Source organism: Salvelinus sp. IW2-2015, linkage group LG5 (genome assembly GCF_002910315.2).
Source record: "Salvelinus sp. IW2-2015 linkage group LG5, ASM291031v2, whole genome shotgun sequence".
In the NCBI taxonomy this organism is placed as follows: domain Eukaryota; kingdom Metazoa; phylum Chordata; class Actinopteri; order Salmoniformes; family Salmonidae; genus Salvelinus; species Salvelinus sp. IW2-2015.
The window spans coordinates 8088701-8108962 of record NC_036844.1 but is presented as its reverse complement, the minus strand read 5'-3'; the positions used below and the strand labels follow the sequence as shown (position 1 = coordinate 8108962).

The following is a 20262-nucleotide window of genomic DNA, read 5'->3' as shown; positions in this document are numbered from 1 at the left end:
GTAAAGAAAAAAGTATTTAATAAATAGTTCATTCATTCAGATCTAGGATGTGTTATTTAGTGTCCCTTTATTTTTTTGAGCAGTGTATTTTATCTCTTGGGGATGTCATTCGAAAACATAATGTTAACTTTCACTGCTATGCGGATGCACACACAGCTGTACATTTCAATGAAACATGGTGAAGCCCAAAATTGCCCTCGCTAGAAGCCTGTGTTTCAGAAATAAGGATGTGGATGGCTGCAAACTCCCTACTTTTAAACTCGGACAAAACAAAGATGCTGTTCTAGGTCCCAAGACACAAAGAGATCTTCTGTTGAATCTGACAATTCATCTTGATGGTTGTCCAGTCGTCTCAAATAAACTGAGGACGTCGGCGTTACTCTGGACCCTGATCTCTCTTTTGACGAACATATCAAGACTGTTTCAAGGACACTTTTTTCCATCTACGTAACATTGCAAAAATCTAAACTTTCTGTCCAAAAATGATGCAGAAAATGTATCCATGCTTTTTGTACTTCTAGGTTAGACTACTGCAATGCTCTACTTTCCGACTACCCGGATAAAGCACTAAAATCAACTTCAGTTAGTGCTAAATACAGCTGCTAGAATCCTGACTAGAACCAAAAAATGTGATCATATTACTCCAGTGCTAGCCTGGCTGGCTTCCTGTTAAGGCAAGGGCTGATTTCAAGGTTTTACTGCTAACCTACAAAGCATTACATGGGCTTGCTCCTACCTACCTTTCCGATTGGTCCTGCCGTACATACCTACACGTACGCTATGGTCACAAGACGCAGGCCTCCTAATTGTCCCTAGAATTTCTAAGCAAACAGCTGGAGGCAGAGCTTTCTCCTATAGAGCTCCATTTTTATGGAATGGTCTTCTCCCCCATGTGAGAGGCGCAGACTCGGTCTGAACCTTTAAGTCTTTATTGAAGATTCATCTCTTCAGTAGGTTCTATGATTGAGTGTAGTCTGGCCCAGGAGTTTGAGGTGAACGGAAAGGCTCTGGAGCAACGAACCGCCCTTGCTGTCTCTGCCTGGCCGGTTCCCCTCTCTCCACTGGGATTATCTGCCTCTAACCCTATTACAGGGGCTGAGTCACTGGCTTACTGGTGCTCTTCCATGCTGTTCCTAGGAGGGGTGCGTCACTTGAGTGGGTTGAGTCGCTGACGTGGTCTCCTGTCTGGGTTGGCGCCCCCCTTGGGTGTTGCCGTGGCGGAGCTCTTTGTGGGCTATACTCGGCCTTGTCTCAGGATGGTAAGTTGGTGGTTGAAGTAATCCCTCTAGTTGTGTGGGGGCTGTGCTTTGGCAAAGTGGGTGGGGGCACAGTGTCTCCTGACCCTCCTGTCTCAGCCTCCAGTATTTATGCTGCAGTAGTTTGTGTCGGGGTTTATGTTTGTGTTGGGGGGCTAGGGTCAGTCTGTTATATCTGGAGTATTTCTCATGTCTTATCCGGTGTCCTGTGTGAATTTAAGTATGCTCTCTCTAATTCTTTCTTTCTTTCTTTCTTTCTTTCTTTCTTTTCTTTCTTTCTTTCTTTCTTTCTTCCTCTCTCTCTGGAGGACCTGAGCCCTAGGACCACGCCTCAGGACTACCTGGCATGATGACTCCTTGCTGTCCCCAGTCCACCTGGTCGTGCTGCTGCTCCAGTTTTAACTGTTCTGCCTGTGGCTATGGAACCCTGAACTGTTCACCGGACGTGCTACCTGTCCCAGACCTGCTGTTTTCAACTCTCTAGAGGCAGCAGGAGCGGTAGAGATACTCTCAATGATCGGCTATGAAAAGCCAACTGACATTTACTCCTGAGGCGCTGACTTGTTGCACCCTCGACAACTACTGTGATTATTTTATTGACCATGCTGGTCATTTATGAACATTTGAACATCTTGGCCATGTTCTGTTATAATCTCCACCCAGCACAGCCAGAAGAGGACTGGCCACCCCTCATAGCCTGGTTCCTCTCTAGGTTTCTTCCTAGGTTTTGGCCTTTCTAGGGAGTTTTTTCTAGCCACCGTGCTTCTACACCTGCATTGCTTGCTGTTTGGGGTTTTASGCTGGGTTTCTGTACAGCACTTTGATATATCAGCTGATGAACGAAGGGCTATGAAAATAAATATGATTTGATTTGATTTGATCTGTAAGGAAGAATGGGAGAAAATCCCCCAATCCAGATGTTCAAACCTGATACAGAAATACAAAATCAAATCAAGTTGTACTGGTGACATACACATGGTTAGCAGATGTTAATGTGAAATGCTTGAGCTTCTAGTTCCAACAGTGCAGTAATATCTAACAAGTAATCAAAAAAATTCACAATGACTACCTTACACACAAATGTAAAGGGATGAATAAGAACATGTACATATAAATATATGAATGAGTGATGGCCATGCGGCATAGGCAATATGCAGTAGATAGTATAAAATACAGTATATACATATGAGATGAGTAATGTAGGATATGTTGACATTATTAATAAAGTGGAGTAATTTAAAGTGTTACTAGTGATAGCTTTATTAAATCCATTTATTCAATTTATTAATGTGGCCAGTGATTTGAGTCTGTTTGTTGGCAGCAGCCACTATGTTAGTGATGGCTGTTTAACAGTCTAATGGCCTTGAGATAGAAGCTGTTTTTCAGTCTCTCAGTCCCAGCTTTGATGCACCTGTACTGACCTCGCCTTCTGGATGATAGCGGGGTGAACAGGCAGTGGATCGGGTGGTTGTTGTCCTTGATTATCTTTTTGATCTTCCTGTGACATCGGGTGCTGTAGGTGTCCTAGAGGGCAGGTAGTTTGCCCCCGGTGATGCGTTGTGCAGACCGCACCACCCTCTGGAGAGCATTGCGGTTGTGGGAAGATCAGCTGCCGTACCAGGTGGTGATACAGCCCGACAGGATGCCCTCAATTKTGCATCTGTAAAAGTTTTTGAGTGTTTTAGGTGACGAGCCAAATTTCTTCAGCCTCCTGAGGTTGAAGAGGTGCTGTTGCGCCTTCTTCACCACGCTGTCTGTGTGGGTAGACCATTTCAGTTTGTCCATGGTGTGTACGCCGAGGAACTTAAAACTTTCCACCTTCTCCACTACTGTCTCGTCAATGTGGATGGAGGGAATGCTCCCTCTGCTGTTTTCATAWGTCCACAATCATCTCCTTTGTTTTGTTGACGTTGAGTGAGAGGTTGTTTACCTGACACCACACTCCGAGGGCCCTCACCTCCTCCCTATAAGCCATCTCGTCGTTGTTCGTAATCAAGCCTACCACTGTGGTGTCGTCTGCAAACTTGATGATTGAGTTGGAGGCCTGCATGGCCACGCAGTCATGGGTGAACAGGGAGTACAGGAGAGGGCTGAGAACGCACCCTTGTGGGGCCCCAGTGTTGAGGATCAGCGGTGTGGAGATGTTGTTTCCTACCTTCACCACCTGGGGGCGGCCGGTCAGAAAGTCCAAGACCCAGCTGCACAGGGCGGGATAGAGACCCAGGGACTCAAGCTTAATGACAAGTTTGGAGGGTACTATGGTGTTAAATGCTGAGCTGTAGTAAATGAACAGCATTCTTACATAGGTATTCCTCTTGTCCAGATGGGATTGGACAGTGTGCAGTGTGATGGTGATTGTGTCGTCTGTGGACCTATTGGGGTGGTAAGTATATTGGAGTGGGTCTAGGGTATCAGGTAGGGTGGAGGTGATATGATCCTTAACTAGTCTCTCAAAGCACATCATGATGACAGAAGAGAATGCTACGGGGCGATAGTCATTTAGTTCAGTTACCTTAGCTTTCTTGGGGACAGGAACAATGGTGGCCATCTTGAAGCATGTAGGCACAGCAGACTGGATAGGGATTGATTGAATATGTCTGTAAACATACCAGCCAGCTGGTCTGCGCATGCTCTGAGGACACGCAGCCTTGTGAGGGTTAACACGTTTAAATGTTTTACTCACGTTGGCAACGTAGAAGGAGAGCCCACAGGCTTTGGTAGCGGGCCATGTCAGGGGCACTGTATTGTYCTCAAAGYGAGCAAAGAAGTTGTTTARTTTGTCTAGGAGCAAGAACTCGATGTCTGCGACAGGGCTGGTTTTCTTTTTGTAATTCATGATTGACTGTAGACCCTGCCACATACGTCTTTTGTTTGAGCCGTTCAATTGCGACTCCACTTTGTCTCTATACTGACGCTTTGCTTGTTTGATCGCCTTGCGGAGGGAATATCTACACTGTTTGTATTCGGTCATGTTTCCAGTCACCTTGCCATGATTAAAAGCGGTGGTTCGGTCTTTCAGTTTTGGCGTGAATGCTGCCATCAATCCATAGTTTCTGTTTAGGGAAGGTTTTAATAGTCACAGTGGGTACAACATCACCGATGCACTTGCAATAAACTCGCTTTCCGTCAGCGTATACGTCAATGTTATTGTCTGAGGCTACCCGGCATATATCAGTCCCCGTGATCGAAGCAATCTTGAAGCGTGGAATCCGATTGGTCAGACCAGCATTGGATAGACCTGAGCACAGGCATTTCCTGTTTTAGTTTCTGTCTATAGGCTGGAAGCAACCAAATGGAGTTATGGTCAGATTTGCCGAAGGGAGGGCGTGGGAGAGCTTGTATGCATTGCAAAGTTAGAGTAGCAATGGTCCAGAATGCCACCAGCTCGTGTCGCGCATTCGATATGCTGATAGAATGTAGGAAGCCTTGTTCTCAGATTAGCTTTGTTAAAATCCCCAGCTACAATAAATGCAGCCTCGGGATATACTATTGTTTCCAGTTTACATAGAGTCTAGTGAAGTTCTTTCAGGGCCGTCGAGGTGTCTGCTGGGGGGGTGGGGGGGGTTTACACGGCTGTGACTATAATCGAAGAGGATTCTCTTGGTAGATATGTGGTCGGCATTTGATTGTAAGGAATTCTAGGTCAGGCGAACAAAAGGACTGAGTTCCTGTATGTTGTTATGATTACAACATGAGTCGTTAATCATGAGGCATACACCCCCACCCTTCTTCTTACCAGAGAGATATTTGTTTCAGTCGGCTCGATGGTGAAGAAACCGGGTGGCTGTACCGACTCTGACAACATATCCCAAGTCAGCCATGTTTCCGTGAAACAGAGAATGTTATGTCATGACGTCGCCTGCTTGGGTAGTGCAAACCCCATCCCCCTCTCCCTGCCTCTCCCTTTTCCTACCACAACCCATGCGGTGATCACAGAGAGATGTCGTAAATTCCTGAGAATCTCCTCATGGCCAACAGTATTAGACAGAGGGTAAACTTTCGGACAAAGGAATTCTCTTCCACCTCACAGAACTTGAGGTACGAACATATTTCATATTCCTGCAAAAGTATGAAAGCTCGGTGGAGAGTCCAGCTATGAACCGGTCCATTTTTACCACGTGGGAAACTCATGTGAGACTGTGGGACTACATTACCATATCGCTGTTATATAATAACCTCAGATATATTGTTTGTTGTATAAATGAATGAGTGAGTATGATACTGTTTGTATAATTGTGTAATATGATTTTGGACTGTTTATATTAAGAAAAATACAAATACCTTTTTGATTTGAACTAAATCCAAGGACCGCCCTGAGCCCAGTATGGGTCAGAGACCATGGGACAGCCCCTCTCTGCTATCTGAATAAAAGCCAACTCTAAGAAATAACTATTAGACCATGTTTATCCTCCAAGGAGGAGAACGAAGGTTGAGTATAATTGCTGAATCTTTAACCATATCCGTGGTTAAAACTCTTATACGAATCATAACAAGTCTTTGATATTGACTACTAGTCTGCAGCTAGGAATTCGGTATCATTGAACGCGAAGAAAGACAACCGCCGAAACAAGCATTCTATAACGAATGTCACTCTGAACAATCCACAATAACTACGACAGAAGGAGCTCCAACAAAACGAACTTCTCTCCAACGATCAAGACGACACACATGAGCGTAATAATATATATATATGATTGCAATTGTTGCCGAATGAGTGAGTGTTCATGTGTAAGGATTAGCATGTCAATTGTTATAATTATGGACTCTGTAGTGAATTCTTAGTCGAACGCCATTTTCCCTTTGTCTAACAGCCGCCATGCCGGTTCAGCCCACTAGGGCATATTTCTCCTATCTTTCATGTAATTATTTTAAGTTTTGTTTGTTTGTTTATGCATTTCTGTGAATTAATTAGTTAGTAATAAATAAATGATTTAAGACAATGATGTATGGATGACTCATAGTGAAGACTGGGTTCGTGCAGATAATCAACAATTTACGACGTTTGGAATGAGACTAACGTGAGGTAAAAATAAATAAATCATTAATCAGAAGACTATTGATCAGATATGAAAATATCTGAAAGGTATATTGGGAATTTTAACTTTGTAATCTAATAACTTTCCCTGGTGCCTCGAATCATAGTTAATTAGTTACGTTATTACTCAATGATAGCGTAATCCCTAATTACAGGAATCTTTGAAAAACTATAAGTCTTCATTTACCGATAGCAAAGACACGACAGTTACAATCTCTGATGTCTCTCTGGAAGCAACTCGTAACCCTAATTTCATCCACCTTGTTGTCTAGAGATTGGACATTGGCTAGTAATATGCTCGGAAGCGGTGAATGGTGTGCTTGCCTTTGAGTCTGACCAGTAGGCCGCTCCGTCTGCTCTCTCCTGCGGCGACCACATTGTTTTGGGTCAGCCTCTGGGATAAGATCCCATGTCCAGGGTGGAGGTCTGAACAAAGGATCCGCATCGGGAAAGTTGTTTCCTGGTTGTAATGTTGGTAAGTTCCGTTGCTTTTATATCCAATAGTTCTTCCCGGGTGTATGTAATAACACTTAAGATTTTCTGGGCTAACAGTGTAAGAAAATAACATAAAAAACTAATGACTGAATAGTTTCCTCAGGACCTGAAGCGAGGCGACCATCTCTGTCGGCGCCATCATGATCATTTCTCGGCCTCTCATTATCAGGACTCGGACCAAAAACATCCAATACCCAAGACAACTCAAACCTGTAATCGCCGCCAAAGGTGCTTCTACAAAGTATTGACTCAGGGTGTGAATACTTATGTAAATGAGATATGTATGTGTTTCTTTCAATAAATTTGGTACATATTTCATAAACTATGTTTCCACATTACGGTGTATTGTGTGTAAATGCGTGAGACAAAAATGTAAATGTAATCCATTTTGAATTCAAGCTGTAACACAAGAAAATCTGAAATAGTCAAGTCAGGGTTTCCGAAACTCAGACCTCAGGACCCAAAGGGTGCGCATTTTGGTTTTTACTTTAGAACTACACAGCTGATTCAAATGATCAACAAATCATCAAGCTTTGATCATTTGAATAAGCTGTTTAGTGTTAGGAGCAAAACCAAAACTTGCACACCTTGGGGTCCCGAGGAAAGAGTTTGGAAAACACTGAGTCAAGGGGTATAAATACTTTCTGAAGGCACTGTAAAAAGGGGACTTTAAACTTCTAATGGCTGAGATCCGTTAAGGGATCAACATGACAACAGCCAGTGAAAGTGCAGGGCGCCAAATTCAATAATCTGAGTAGAGCGCTCAGAGACCAAAACAAGCCATACAGATACCGCCATGTTGTGGAGTCAACAGAAGTCAGAAATAGCATTATAAATATAAACTTACCTTTGATGATCTTCATCAGAATGCACTCCCAGGAATCCCAGTTCCACAATAAATGTTTGTTTGTTCGATAAAGTCCATAATTTATGTCCAAATACCTCCTTTTTGTTTTCGCGTTTAGTTCACAAATCCAAATTCACGAGGCGAGAGCCAGACGAAAAGTCAAAAAGTTCCATTACAAGTTTGTAGAAACTGTCAAACGATGTATAGAATCAATCTTTAGAATGTTTTTATCATGAATCTTCAATAATATCCCAACCGGACAATTCCTTTGTCTTTAGAAAGAAAAGGAACCAGCTAACTCTCACGGGGCACCTGACTGAGCTCATGGCCAGAACCCTTAGTCAAACAGCTCTTATTCTCTCTCCCTTCACAGTAGAAGCCTGAAACAAGGTTCTAAAGACTGTTGACGTCTAGTGGAAGCCTTAGGAAGCGCAATATGATCCCATAGACACTGTATATTGGATAGGCAAAGACTTGAAAACCTACAAACCTCAGATTTCCCACTTCCTGGTTGGATTTTCTTCTCAGGTTTTTGCCTGCCATATGAGTTCTGTTTTACTCACAGACGTCATTCAAACAGTTTTAGGAACTTTATAGTGTTTTCTATCCAAATCTACCAATAATATGCATATCTTAGCTTCTGGGCCTGAGTAGCAGGCAGTTTACTCTGGGCACTTTATTCATCCAAGCTACTCAATACTGCCCCCAGCCATAAGAAGTTAGAGACATATTGTCTTGCAGCACTGGAAGAATCTGCATTTCCCTTCATGTAGATGTTTTTCCATTCCTTGGTTAGCTAGTGTAAATGAGAAGATGGAGTCTCCCAGCTCTGTTAGCTTACAGATATAATACGCTCACATTTTATTAGAACAAACGTTCTTATTCAGAGCGACTTACATGCACAATTAGGGTTAAGTACCTTGCTCAATGGCACATCGACAGATTTTTCACCTAGTCGGCTCAGAGATTCACCCCAGCAATTATTTCCCCAATGCTCTTAACTGCTACGCTACCTCCCCTCACAGCCCCTCTTCCTCCTAAAATAAAAGGGCTTACTGGGAGCGATACTTTCACAACGCAAAGCCCTCTCCTGCATGTCTTTTTTTTAACCACAACTTTGATCATCCCCATCTCCCCACCAACTCCCACCCCTTCTCCATCCACTGCTTGTGTTCAGTGTTCCTGGTCTGGTTTGAACGTGGGCTTTGATAAAGAGAAKGCCTTTTCCAGCTCTGTTTGAACAGCCAGAGGAACGCCAAAAGTTTCGGGAAGCTTCTCACTAATCCATGTCTTGGTTTCACTTCCTAAATAGCACAGTATACAGGCTCCTGCAGCGGTTGCTCAGGGAAGAATCGTCTCTGTTTCCCCTCTCTTCCTCACTTACTTTTTCATTCTCTCTTGTTTTGTGTGTTAATGAGAGAATGAGCAGAAAAGGGGTAGCGAACAGAATGAAAGAGAGCGTTACAAGGGAATCATTTGCCTGGCTACCCAAACTCCTTGCTCCGGAGGTAAAGCAGCGTTTAGAAAATGTGCCGTAGGCTTTGATACTCTGATTGGTTGGAGATTATCTAATCGTTGATGGCTTTGTTTTGCACAACAACCCTCATTTTGACTTCACCACAAACGACTTCAACCATGGCAGTCTCAGACTGAAATATGTAGTGAACGTAGAACTCAGTTTGCGTCACCATGGCTTTGTGAGAGAATAAGACGGCGAAGGGGAGAAGCGAGAGAACAAGAGAAGTGCAGGAGGGAAAGCTTTGTGAAAACATGTCGATTCTGTGTGTAGTTTAATGAAGGCTCAGTTGAACAAATCTATGGAAAATATGGAACATTTGTCAGCTATCTTTTCCCAGTGCTTGGTAATAGGTTTCTTCAGCTCGACAAGTACATATTTTCTCACACTCTCAGGTTACATCCCAAATGACCAAAATTGTGTTAGGTAGAGGGGAGAGACTGTCAGTCAACACTCACTCTGTCTAACCAACTTCCTGAGCCCTTTCATTCAGCCTGTCAGTCAAGCAGCCTCAGACAGAGAAAAATATCCAGTACTGTAAACCCTGTCTGCACTGTATTGTGTAGTATCTTAANCGTGGTTAAAACTCTTATACGAATCATAACAAGTCTTTGATATTGACTACTAGTCTGCAGCTAGGAATTCGGTATCATTGAACGCGAAGAAAGACAACCGCCGAAACAAGCATTCTATAACGAATGTCACTCTGAACAATCCACAATAACTACGACAGAAGGAGCTCCAACAAAACGAACTTCTCTCCAACGATCAAGACGACACACATGAGCGTAAATATATATATATTGATTGCAATTGTTGCCGAATGAGTGAGTGTTCATGTGTAAGGATTAGCATGTCAATTGTTATAATTATGGACTCTGTAGTGAATTCTTAGTCGAACGCCATTTTCCCTTTGTCTAACAGCCGCCATGCCGGTTCAGCCCACTAGGGCATATTTCTCCTATCATTTCATGTAATTATTTTAAGTTTGTTTGTTTGTTTATGCATTTCTGTGAATTAATTAGTTAGTAATAAATAAATGATTTAAGACAATTGATGTATGGATGACTCATAGTGAAGACTGGGTTCGTGCAGATAATCAACAATTTACGACGTTTGGAATGAGACTAACGTGAGGTAAAAATAAATAAATCATTAATCAGAAGACTATTGATCAGATATGAAAATATCTGAAAGGTYATATTGGGAAATTWTAACTTTGTAATCTWATAACTTTCCCTGGTGCCCTCGAAWTCATAGTTAATTAGTTACGTTATTACTCAAKTGATAGCGTAATCCCTAATTACAGGAATCTTTGATAAAAACTATAAGTCTTCAATTTAACGATAGCAAAGACACGACAGTTACAATCTCTGATGTCTCTCTGGAAGKCAACTCGTAACCCTAATTTCATCCACCTTGTTGTCTAGAGATTGGACATTGGCTAGTAATATGCTCGGAAGCGGTGAATGRTGTGCTTGCCTTCTGAGTCTGACCAGTAGGCCGCTCCGTCTGCCTCTCCTGCGGCGACCACATTGTTTTGGGTCAGCCTCTGGGATAAGATCCCATGTCCAGGGTGGAGGTCTGAACAAAGGATCCGCATCGGGAAAGTTGTTTTCCTGGTTGTAATGTTGGTAAGTTKCCGTTGCTTTTATATCCAATAGTTCTTCCCGGGTGTATGTAATAACACTTAAGATTTTCTGGGCTAACAGTGTAAGAAATAACATWAAAAAACTAATGACTGAATAGTTTCCTCAGGACCTGAAGCGAGGCGACCATCTCTGTCGGCGCCATCATGATCATTTCTCGGCCCTCCTCATTATCAGGACTCGGACCAAAAACATCCAATACCCAAGACAACTCAAACCTGTAATCGCCGCCAAAGGTGCTTCTACAAAGTATTGACTCAGGGTGTGAATACTTATGTAAATGAGATATGTATGTGTTTTCTTTCAATAAATTTGGTACAATTTCATAAACTATGTTTCCACATTACGGTGTATTGTGTGTAAATGCGTGAGACAAAAATGTAAATGTAATCCATTTTGAATTCAAGCTGTAACACAAGAAAATCTGAAATAAGTCAAGTCAGGGTTTCCGAAACTCAGACCTCAGGACCCAAAGGGRTGCGCATTTTGGTTTTTACTTTAGAACTACACAGCTGATTCAAATGATCAACAAATCATCAAGCTTTGATCATTTGAATAAGCTGTTTAGTGTTAGGGCAAAAACCAAAACTTGCACACCTTGGGGTCCCGAGGAAAGAGTTTGGAAAACACTGAGTCAAGGGGTATAAATACTTTCTGAAGGCACTGTAAAAAGGGGACTTTAAACTTCTAATGGCTGAGATCCCGTTAAYGGGATCAACATGACAACAGCCAGTGAAAGTGCAGGGCGCCAAATTCAATAATCTGAGTASAGCGCTCAGAGACCAAAACAAGCCATACAGATACCCGCCATGTTGTGGAGTCAACAGAAGTCAGAAATAGCATTATAAATATKAACTTACCTTTGATGATCTTCATCAGAATGCACTCCCAGGAATCCCAGTTCCACAATAAATGTTTGTKTTGTTCGATAAAGTCCATAATTTATGTCCAAATACCTCCTTTTTGTTTTCGCGTTTAGTTCACAAATCCAAATTCACGAGGCGCAGGCCAGACGAAAAGTCAAAAAGTTCCATTACAGTTTGTAGAAACATGTCAAACGATGTATAGAATCAATCTTTAGAATGTTTTTATCATGAATCTTCAATAATATCCCAACCGGACAATTCCTTTGTCTTTAGAAATGAAAAGGAACCAGCTAACTCTCACGGGCGCACCCTGACTGAGCTCATGGCCAGAACCCTTAGTCAAACAGCTCTTATTCTCTCCCCTTCACAGTAGAAGCCTGAAACAAGGTTCTAAAGACTGTTGACTCTAGTGGAAGCCTTAGGAAGCGCAATATGATCCCATAGACACTGTATATTGGATAGGCAAAGACTTGAAAACCTACAAACCTAGATTTCCCACTTCTGGTTGGATTTTCTTCTCAGGTTTTTGCCTGCCATATGAGTTCTGTTTTACTCACAGACGTCATTCAAACAGTTTTAGGAACTTTATATGTTTTCTATCCAAATCTACCAATAATATGCATATCTTAGCTTCTGGGCCTGAGTAGCAGGCAGTTTACTCTGGGCACTTTATTCATCCAAGCTACTCAATACTGCCCCCAGCCATAAGAAGTTAGAGACATATTGTCTTGCAGCACTGGAAGAATCTGCATTTCCCTTCATGTAGATGTTTTTCCATTCCTTGGTTAGCTAGTGTAAATGAGAAGATGGAGTGTCTCCCAGCTCTGTTAGCTTACAGATAAATACGCTCACATTTTATTAGAACAAACGTTTTATCAGAGCGACTTACATGCACATTAGGGTTAAGTACCTTGCTCAATGGCACATCGACAGATTTTCAACCTAGTCGGCTCAGAGATTCACCCAGAATCATATTTCCCAATGCTCTTAACGCTACGCTACCTCCCCTCACAGCCCCTCTTCCTCCTAAAATAAAAGGCTTACTGGAGCGTACTTCACAACGCAAAGCCTCTTCCTGATGTCTTTTTTTTAACCACAACTTTGATCATCCCCATCTCCCCACCAATCCCACCCCTTCTCCATCCACTGCTTGTGTTCAGTGTTCCTGGTCTGGTTTGAACGTGGGCTTTGATAAAGAGAAGCCTTTTCCAGCTCTGTTTGAACAGCCAGAGGAACGCCAAAAGTTTCGGGAAGCTTCTCACTAATCCATGTCTTGGTTTCACTTCCTAAATAGCACAGTATACGGCTCCTGCAGCGGTTGCTCAGGGAAGAATCGTCTCTGTTTCCCCTCTCTTCCTCACTTACTTTTTCATTCTCTCTTGTTTTGTGTGTTAATGAGAGAATGAGCAGAAAAAGGGTAGCGAACAGAATGAAAGAGAGCGTTACAAGGGAATCATTTGCCTGGCTACCCAAACTCCTTGCTCCGGAGGTAAAGCAGCGTTTAGAAAATGTGCCGTAGGCTTTGATACTCTGATTGGTTGGAGATTATCTAATCGTTGATGACTTTGTTTTGCACAACAACCCTCATTTTGACTTCACCACAAACGACTTCAACCATGGCATCTCAGACTGAATATGTAGTGAACGTGAACTCAGTTTGCGTCACCATGGCTTTGTGAGAGAATAAGACGGCGAGGAGAAGCGAGAGACAAGAGAAGTGCAGGAGGAAAGCTTTGTGAAAACATGTCGATTCTGTGTGTAGTTTAATGAAGGCTCAGTTGAACAAATCTATGGAAAATATGGAACATTTGTCAGCTATCTTTTCCAGTGCTGTTAATAGGTTTCTTCAGCTCGACAAGTACACATTTTCCACACTCTCAGGTACATCCAAATGACCAAAATTTGTTAGGTAGAGGGGAGAGACTGTCAGTCAACACTCACTCTGTCTAACCAACTTCCTGAGCCCTTTCATTCAGCCTGTCAGGCAAGCAGCCTCAGACAGAGAGAAAAATATCCAGTACTGTAAACCCTGTCTGCACTGTATTGTGTAGTATCTTAAGGTCCTGCCCCAGAGTAGTTTTGTCAGGGTGCGCATACGTGTGTCAAGTGAAGTGTGTCACAGAGTGTGTTTTGGGCTGTTTATTMGTGTCTGTTGACTACAGCATTTCTTGAGTGTACTTTTAGTGTACTTTTAGCAGAGCTTTGATTTACTTTGAAGTATAGGAATACAGTTGGAATCTGTCATTGACACAGACATGGTGGAGTGGAATAAAGATAGGAATATAATAAACCACAAGGTTATGAATTCAAATCCCAGGTAGCGACATTTACTGTATAAATGAACATACACAACATGTTGAAAATATTGTATGTTAAAAGAAGTAATTGAACATGTGGGTGTCCCTAACCTGCATTTACTCAAGTAGAGAAATGTTTAGTTCAGGTTACACTTTGACTGAAAAGTTTAGTAAAGTAAAAAAAGGCTGTGGARCCAGTGACTAAATGATAATCAGTTGAATCAACTAGATTCATTTTACAGTGCTGCTCTGTCTGCAGTGTTCAGGTCCTGACCCAAACTCCCCTGTCCTCGTCTCTGAGACACTTGTCTCAGAGACTAGTGTTGACTAGTGTTGAGTGTGTTTCAGTATGTTAGGCAACATGTCTGTAAGGTGTAGTATCTCACCTGTATGAGGCGTCCTTGCTCTGTCTGCAGTGTGTTCAGGTCCTGTCCCAGACTYCCCTGGCCTCGTCTCAAAGACTCGTAGTCCATTTTCAGCTGACCAGCATGGGCCGACAGTTTGGCCACCTCTTCAGCTAGATTCACCAGCAGTGCCCGGTCCTGACCTTTGACGGACTTCAGGTCGGTGTCGTGGTCGTTCAGCGAGTGGAGCAGCGACGTCTGCACCCCCTCCAGGCGCAGGAAGTTTCCATTGTAGTCAGGACAGTTGGGGTCAATAAATATGTTGATGCGCGAGCCGTCGCCCCTCTCCACAGTGACCAGGGCGTTGGCCTCGTCCTGGTTGGTGGAGATGTGGGGTGGGCCGTCGGACATGGGCGGGGCCTGGTTGTGGTTCATGAAGAGGATGGTGCCGGTTACCGTGACAGCGAGTAGGACGGCTACGAACAGGAGGATGGTGCACAGAAGGTAGCTGCAGCTCATCCTCTATGGAAGGCAGGGACAAAAAGAAAAGTGGAATGTTAGAGCAACATTTTTTTCTGAATCTTTCTGGATATGTCTGTAGCTTTGTTATTTGGTAACCTCTATTTGAAGGTTAGCAGTATTTACAGGTTTTTAATATTTTAAAGGTGTCACATTTCACAACTCATCCTTTATCAAATAGTTTTTGTTAGGAGCAATTTCTCTCTCCTATATCTCATTAACCACCATACACTACTCCTTTATCAAAACCTAATCTGCAACAAAACGCACACATCAAAAGTCTRAAAGTTGGAAGAAGCTCGATATAAGACATGTTTTCTGCAACATGTGTAGTTTTTGAAGAGAAGAAAAGAGATAAGTAGCTTATTGAAGAGAATGTTGAAAAGAGTCCCAGTTTAAAACACCTCTGGGGATAAAACACAGCAGGGAACCAGGTTCAATTCTCACTCCCACTTCAGAGAGACGAGAGAGAAGGGGAGAGAGAGCATTTGAGAGAGAGAAAGTGTGAGAGAGGCATTGAAAGGGAAAGTGTGAGACACAGAAATAAGTGAGTAAGAGATACAGATAGAGAGATAAAGTGTGTGAGAAGAGAAAGAAAGCAAGAATGTGCAAGAAATATAGAGAAAGGGAGACAATTTTGACACTGCCATGGTGTCATTAACCAAAAACTAAAAAAAGCTTTTACAATCGGGAGCCATCTTTTCACTCAGGGATACATTCCCATTACCATCTGTGTATAGAGTAGATAGAGGAGAGAGCAGTGTGTCCTAATCTACCATTGCACAATTAACGACCCATATCTCCCTAAATCCACCTTCACATTAAATACACTTAATTATACTTATTTCCCAGATAACAATTCTGGAGAGAGAGAACGTTTTTGTAATATTACCCGGAATGTTCCCTGAATGTTTGAGTGTCCAGTTTTCAGTTAATCAGGGTAACATTCTATCTATATTAGCAAAAACCTTCTGAGAACCTTTTAAGCATGTTTTGGTTTAGAGTTTGGAGAACATTCCCTTAACCCATTCACGTCCTTGTAATATATTTACATATTTCTGTTTGGTGAAAATGGATGACATTTGGTGTCAACATATACTGAACAAAAATGTAAAGGCAACATGTAAAGTGTTGGTCCCATGTTTTATGAGCTGAAATAAAAGATYCCAGAAATTTTACATATGCATAAAAAGCTTATTTCTCTCAAATTGTGCACACACATTTGTTTACATCCCTGTTAGTGAGCATTTATCCTTTGCCAAGATGATCCATCCACCTGACAGGTGTGGCATATCAAGAAGCTGATTAAACAGCATGATCATTACACAGGTGCACCTTGTGCTGGGGACAATAAAAGGTAACTCTAAAATATGCTTTTGTCACACACAATGGAACAGATGTCTCAAGTTTTGATGGATTGTGCAATTGGCATGCTGACTGCAGGAATGTCCATCAGAGCTGTTGTCAATTGAGATAAGATAATTCAATGTAAAATGCTCTACAGTAAGACCCCTCCAATGTCATTTTAGAGAATTTGGCAGTACGTCCAACCGACCTCACCACCGCAGACTACGTTTAACCACGCCAACCCAGGACCTCCACATCCAGCTTCTTCACCTGAAAATACATTTTTATTGGCTGSGCCTGGCTCCCCAGTGGGTGTGCCTATGCACTCCCAGGCCCACCCATGGCTGTGCCTCTGCCCAGTCATGTGAAATCCATAGATTAGGGCCTAATGAATTTATTTCAATTGACTGATTTCCTTATATAATGTGGATTTCCTGCAAGACGGATGTTAGTGGTTCTGCCATGGCCAGGAGAGCCGGATCTCAATCCATTGAGCACGGTTGCTGGGACCTGTTGGATTGGGACGGTGAGGGCTAGGGCCATTCCTCCAGAATGTTGGGATCTTGCAGTGCTTGGTGGAGAGTGGGGTAACATCTCATAGCAAGAACTGGACTAATTCTGGTGCAGGTCAATGAGAGGAGTGCACTGCAGTATTAAATGAGCTGGTGGCAACCAGATACTGACTGTTACTTTTGTCCCTTTGTTCGGGGACAATTATTCCATTTTGTTAGTCTGGGATCACATGTCTGTGGAATTTTTTCAGTTTTATGTCCTCAGTATTTTTGAATCTTGTTATGTTCATACAATATTTCACATGTTAAGTTTGCTGAAAAAAACTTAGTTGACAGTGAGAGGATTTGTTCAGGTTTTGGTTATTTTACCCCTTATTTTTTGGGGCACAGAATTATCTCCATTTCTATTTGTTTGTATGGATTACATTCAGACATCGCGTGACACTGTGGGGGTTGTAGAGCAAAACAGAGACACTCATGCTCGCTAGAGTCTCCCTATTCCAGAGAGCCAAACGTTCGGACGCTACAAAGATTTTTCGTGAGTAGACCTAAAAAGGCCACCATTGAAACACAGCCAATGAAAACATTGATATCTCTATCTTAAATTGCTGGATTATGATGGGGATGTTTTATTATGTTACTTAGATAGCAGCACCATGCGTAATGGACAATTAAGGAATAAACATGCCAAATAAAAACTATATGCTTTAACAATTATGATAGTAAATGAAATCTTACATCTTCAATGTGGCTGTTGTAGACAATCTCTATAACTAACTACATTTTGGTACCTCACACCACCTGTACGCCCCAGCCCGCCCCCCCTCTGATTCTGGCTGTGCGGATGGGGGGAGAGGGGAGCCATATTTAGGTAGCCCTGTTTTCCCATTGTGTGTTGTGGGTGAATTGTTTTATGTTAGTGTATGTTCAACTGGAGAACTGTTTTTCCATTTTCGTTTTTCCTCGTTGTTGTTTTTGTGTAGTGTTCAGTTTTAATTAATTATGAGACGGAGGACACTTACCACGCTGCATTTTGGTCCTCCTCCTCCTTCCACCAACGAGAATTGTTAAAATCCAGAACCACCTCCTAAAAGGACCAAGCAGCGTGGTAACCAGAGTCAGAGGGTTCTGGACTCTCCTGGACTTGGGACGAGATTTTGAATGGTAAGGGACCCTGGCACAGGCCTGGGGATATCGGGGCGTCCCAAGGAAGAGCTGGAGGCAGCTAGAGCGGAGCGGCGCCATAACGAGGAATTGGTGCGAGGTAACGGGCACGAGAGACAGCCCCAGAATTTCTTTTGAGGGGGACAACGGGTAAGATTTTTGGCGGACTCAGGTAGGAGACCTTGAGCCAACTCCCCGTCTTACCGTGGAGAGAAGCTGACTGGGCAGGCACCGTTGTTTTGCGGAGAAGGCAAGGTTGTCCAGTACCCACGCATAGCCGGGTGCGCTACATCACAGCTCTCGAATCGGCCGGGCTAGAGTGGGCATCGAGCCCAGGAAGGGGATGATGCCCGGCTCAGCGATCTGGTCTCCAGTGCGTCTCCATCGGCCCGCGGTATACTGCATAGCCCTAGCCGTGTCTCCAGTTCGCCAGCACAGCCCAGTGGCGGCTGTTCCAACTCCCCGCACTTGCAGGGCTACAGGGAGGATCCAGCCAGGGGTGGTGCTAGCTCTGCCGCTCCGAGACCGCATTGCCCTCCACGGTCGAGTGCATCCGTGCCTCGCCAAGGACAAGGTCCTGCATGTCTCCCAGTGGTAGTTCTGGTGTTGTGCTAAGCACTAACCCTCCTGCAATGTCTCCCAGCCTGGTGAGTCCTGTGCTTCTCCAGCCAGGCCTTCTGGTGTCTCTCCAATCCAGTGATAATCATCGGCACGAAGGCCTCCAGTGATGATCCATGGGAAGAGCTCCAGTGATAATCCATGGCACGAAGCCTCCAGTGGTGATCCTGCACGAAGGCCTCCAGTGGTGATTCCATGGCACGAAGCCTCGCTGATGATCCATGGCACAAGCTCAGTGATAATCATGGAAGAAGCCTCCAGTGATAATCCATGTGGCACGATGCCTCCAGTGATATCCATGGCACGAAGCCTTAGTAATAATCCATGGCACGAGAGCCTCCAGTGATAATCCATGGCAAAGAAAGCTCCAGTGATAATCCATGGCTACGATGCTCCAGTGGTGCTCATGCAAGAAACCTCCAGTGATGACATGACCGAAGCTCCCAGTGATATCTATGGCAAGAAGCCTCCAAGTGATGATCCATGGCACCGAGGCCTCCAGTGATGATCCATGGGCCAACGAGGCCTCCAGCTGATGATCATGGCACGAAGCCTCCTGTGAGGTCCATGCACGAAGCCTCCTGTGAGGTCCATGGCACGAAGACCTCCTGTGAGGATCCATGCACGAAGCCTCTGTGAAGGATCCCATGGCCGAAGCCTCCTGTGTTAGGATCCATGGCAGAAGCCTCCTGTTGAGGATCCATGCACGAAGCCTCCTGTGAGATCCATGGCATGAGGCCTCCCAACGAAGGCAAGCTAGTCCGGAGCCTCCAGCGACGCCCTCTAGTCGGAAGCCTCCCAGCGACGCCTCTAGTCCGAAGCCTCTAGCGACGCCCTCTAGTCCCGGGGCCTCCTGCGACGCCCTCTAGTCCGTGAGCTTCAGCGACGCCTGCTAGTCCGGAGCCTCCCAGCTACACCCTCTAGTCCGGAGCAGCCGGAGTCTCCCTCCTGTCCGGAGCAGGCCGAGTCTGCCCGTCTGTCGGAGCTGCCGGAGTCTCCCGTCTGTCCCTTGAGCTGCCGGAGTCTCCCGTCTGTCCTGAGCTGCCGGATTCGGCCCGTCTGTCCTGAGCTGCCGATTTCCGCCCCGTCTGTCCCTGAGCTGCGGAGCCGCCCGTCTGTCCTGAGCTGCCGAGCCGCCCGTCTGTCCTGAGCTGCCGGACGTCTCCCGTCTATTCGGGGCCTGCTGAAAGGTCCCAGTCGAGGTCCGGCGGCGAGGGTCGCCGCTCCAAAGGCGGCCACTTGAGTGGGCCAAGACGCCAGAGCAGCCACCGAGGACAGATGCCCACCAGACCCTCCCCTATGGGTTTTAAGGTTTGCGGCCGGAATCCACACCTTTGGGGGGGGGGGGGGGGGGGGTTTGGGGGTACTGTCACGTCCTGACCTTAGTTCCGTTTTTTGTGTCTCTATTTTAGTTTGAATAAAACCGATAAAAAATCTAAGCAAATAATGTTGAAAATGTAATTCACACACACAAACTGTAACTATGTGACCCCTATAATGTGTGATGCCTGCTAGCTAAACGGTTAGCATCATGCTAGCACAACAGGCTAGCTAGAGTCCCTAACCTTGCTTACCCTAAACTTAGATAGCTGGCCTAGCCAAACACAGACTAGTTTTTGGATAGTGTTGGAGTTGAAAATATGTTTTTGTTTTGCTATGGCAGGCCTTGTGTTTGAGCTAAAGCTGACAAGTTTTGTGCATCATATAGTGGTATTGGTGCACATATAGTGTGTTGTGCACATATAGTGTGACTAGCTGATAGGCTGTGGTTAGCTTGGGCCGGAAACCGGTATATTG

The 20262-nt window shown here is 44.2% G+C and overlaps 1 protein-coding gene across 1 annotated transcript in view; it reads right to left on the bottom strand.

The window, feature by feature from the left end:
• The window catches only part of LOC111964475 (fibrinogen C domain-containing protein 1-like), a 273359-nt gene that overhangs the window by 155371 nt on the left and 97726 nt on the right, over positions 1-20262 (bottom strand). Inside the window, exon 3 of the mRNA XM_070443759.1 lies at positions 14348-14827. Within this exon, the coding sequence (XP_070299860.1) occupies positions 14348-14827 (480 nt within the window). The remainder of the gene's footprint in view (positions 1-14347; positions 14828-20262) is intronic.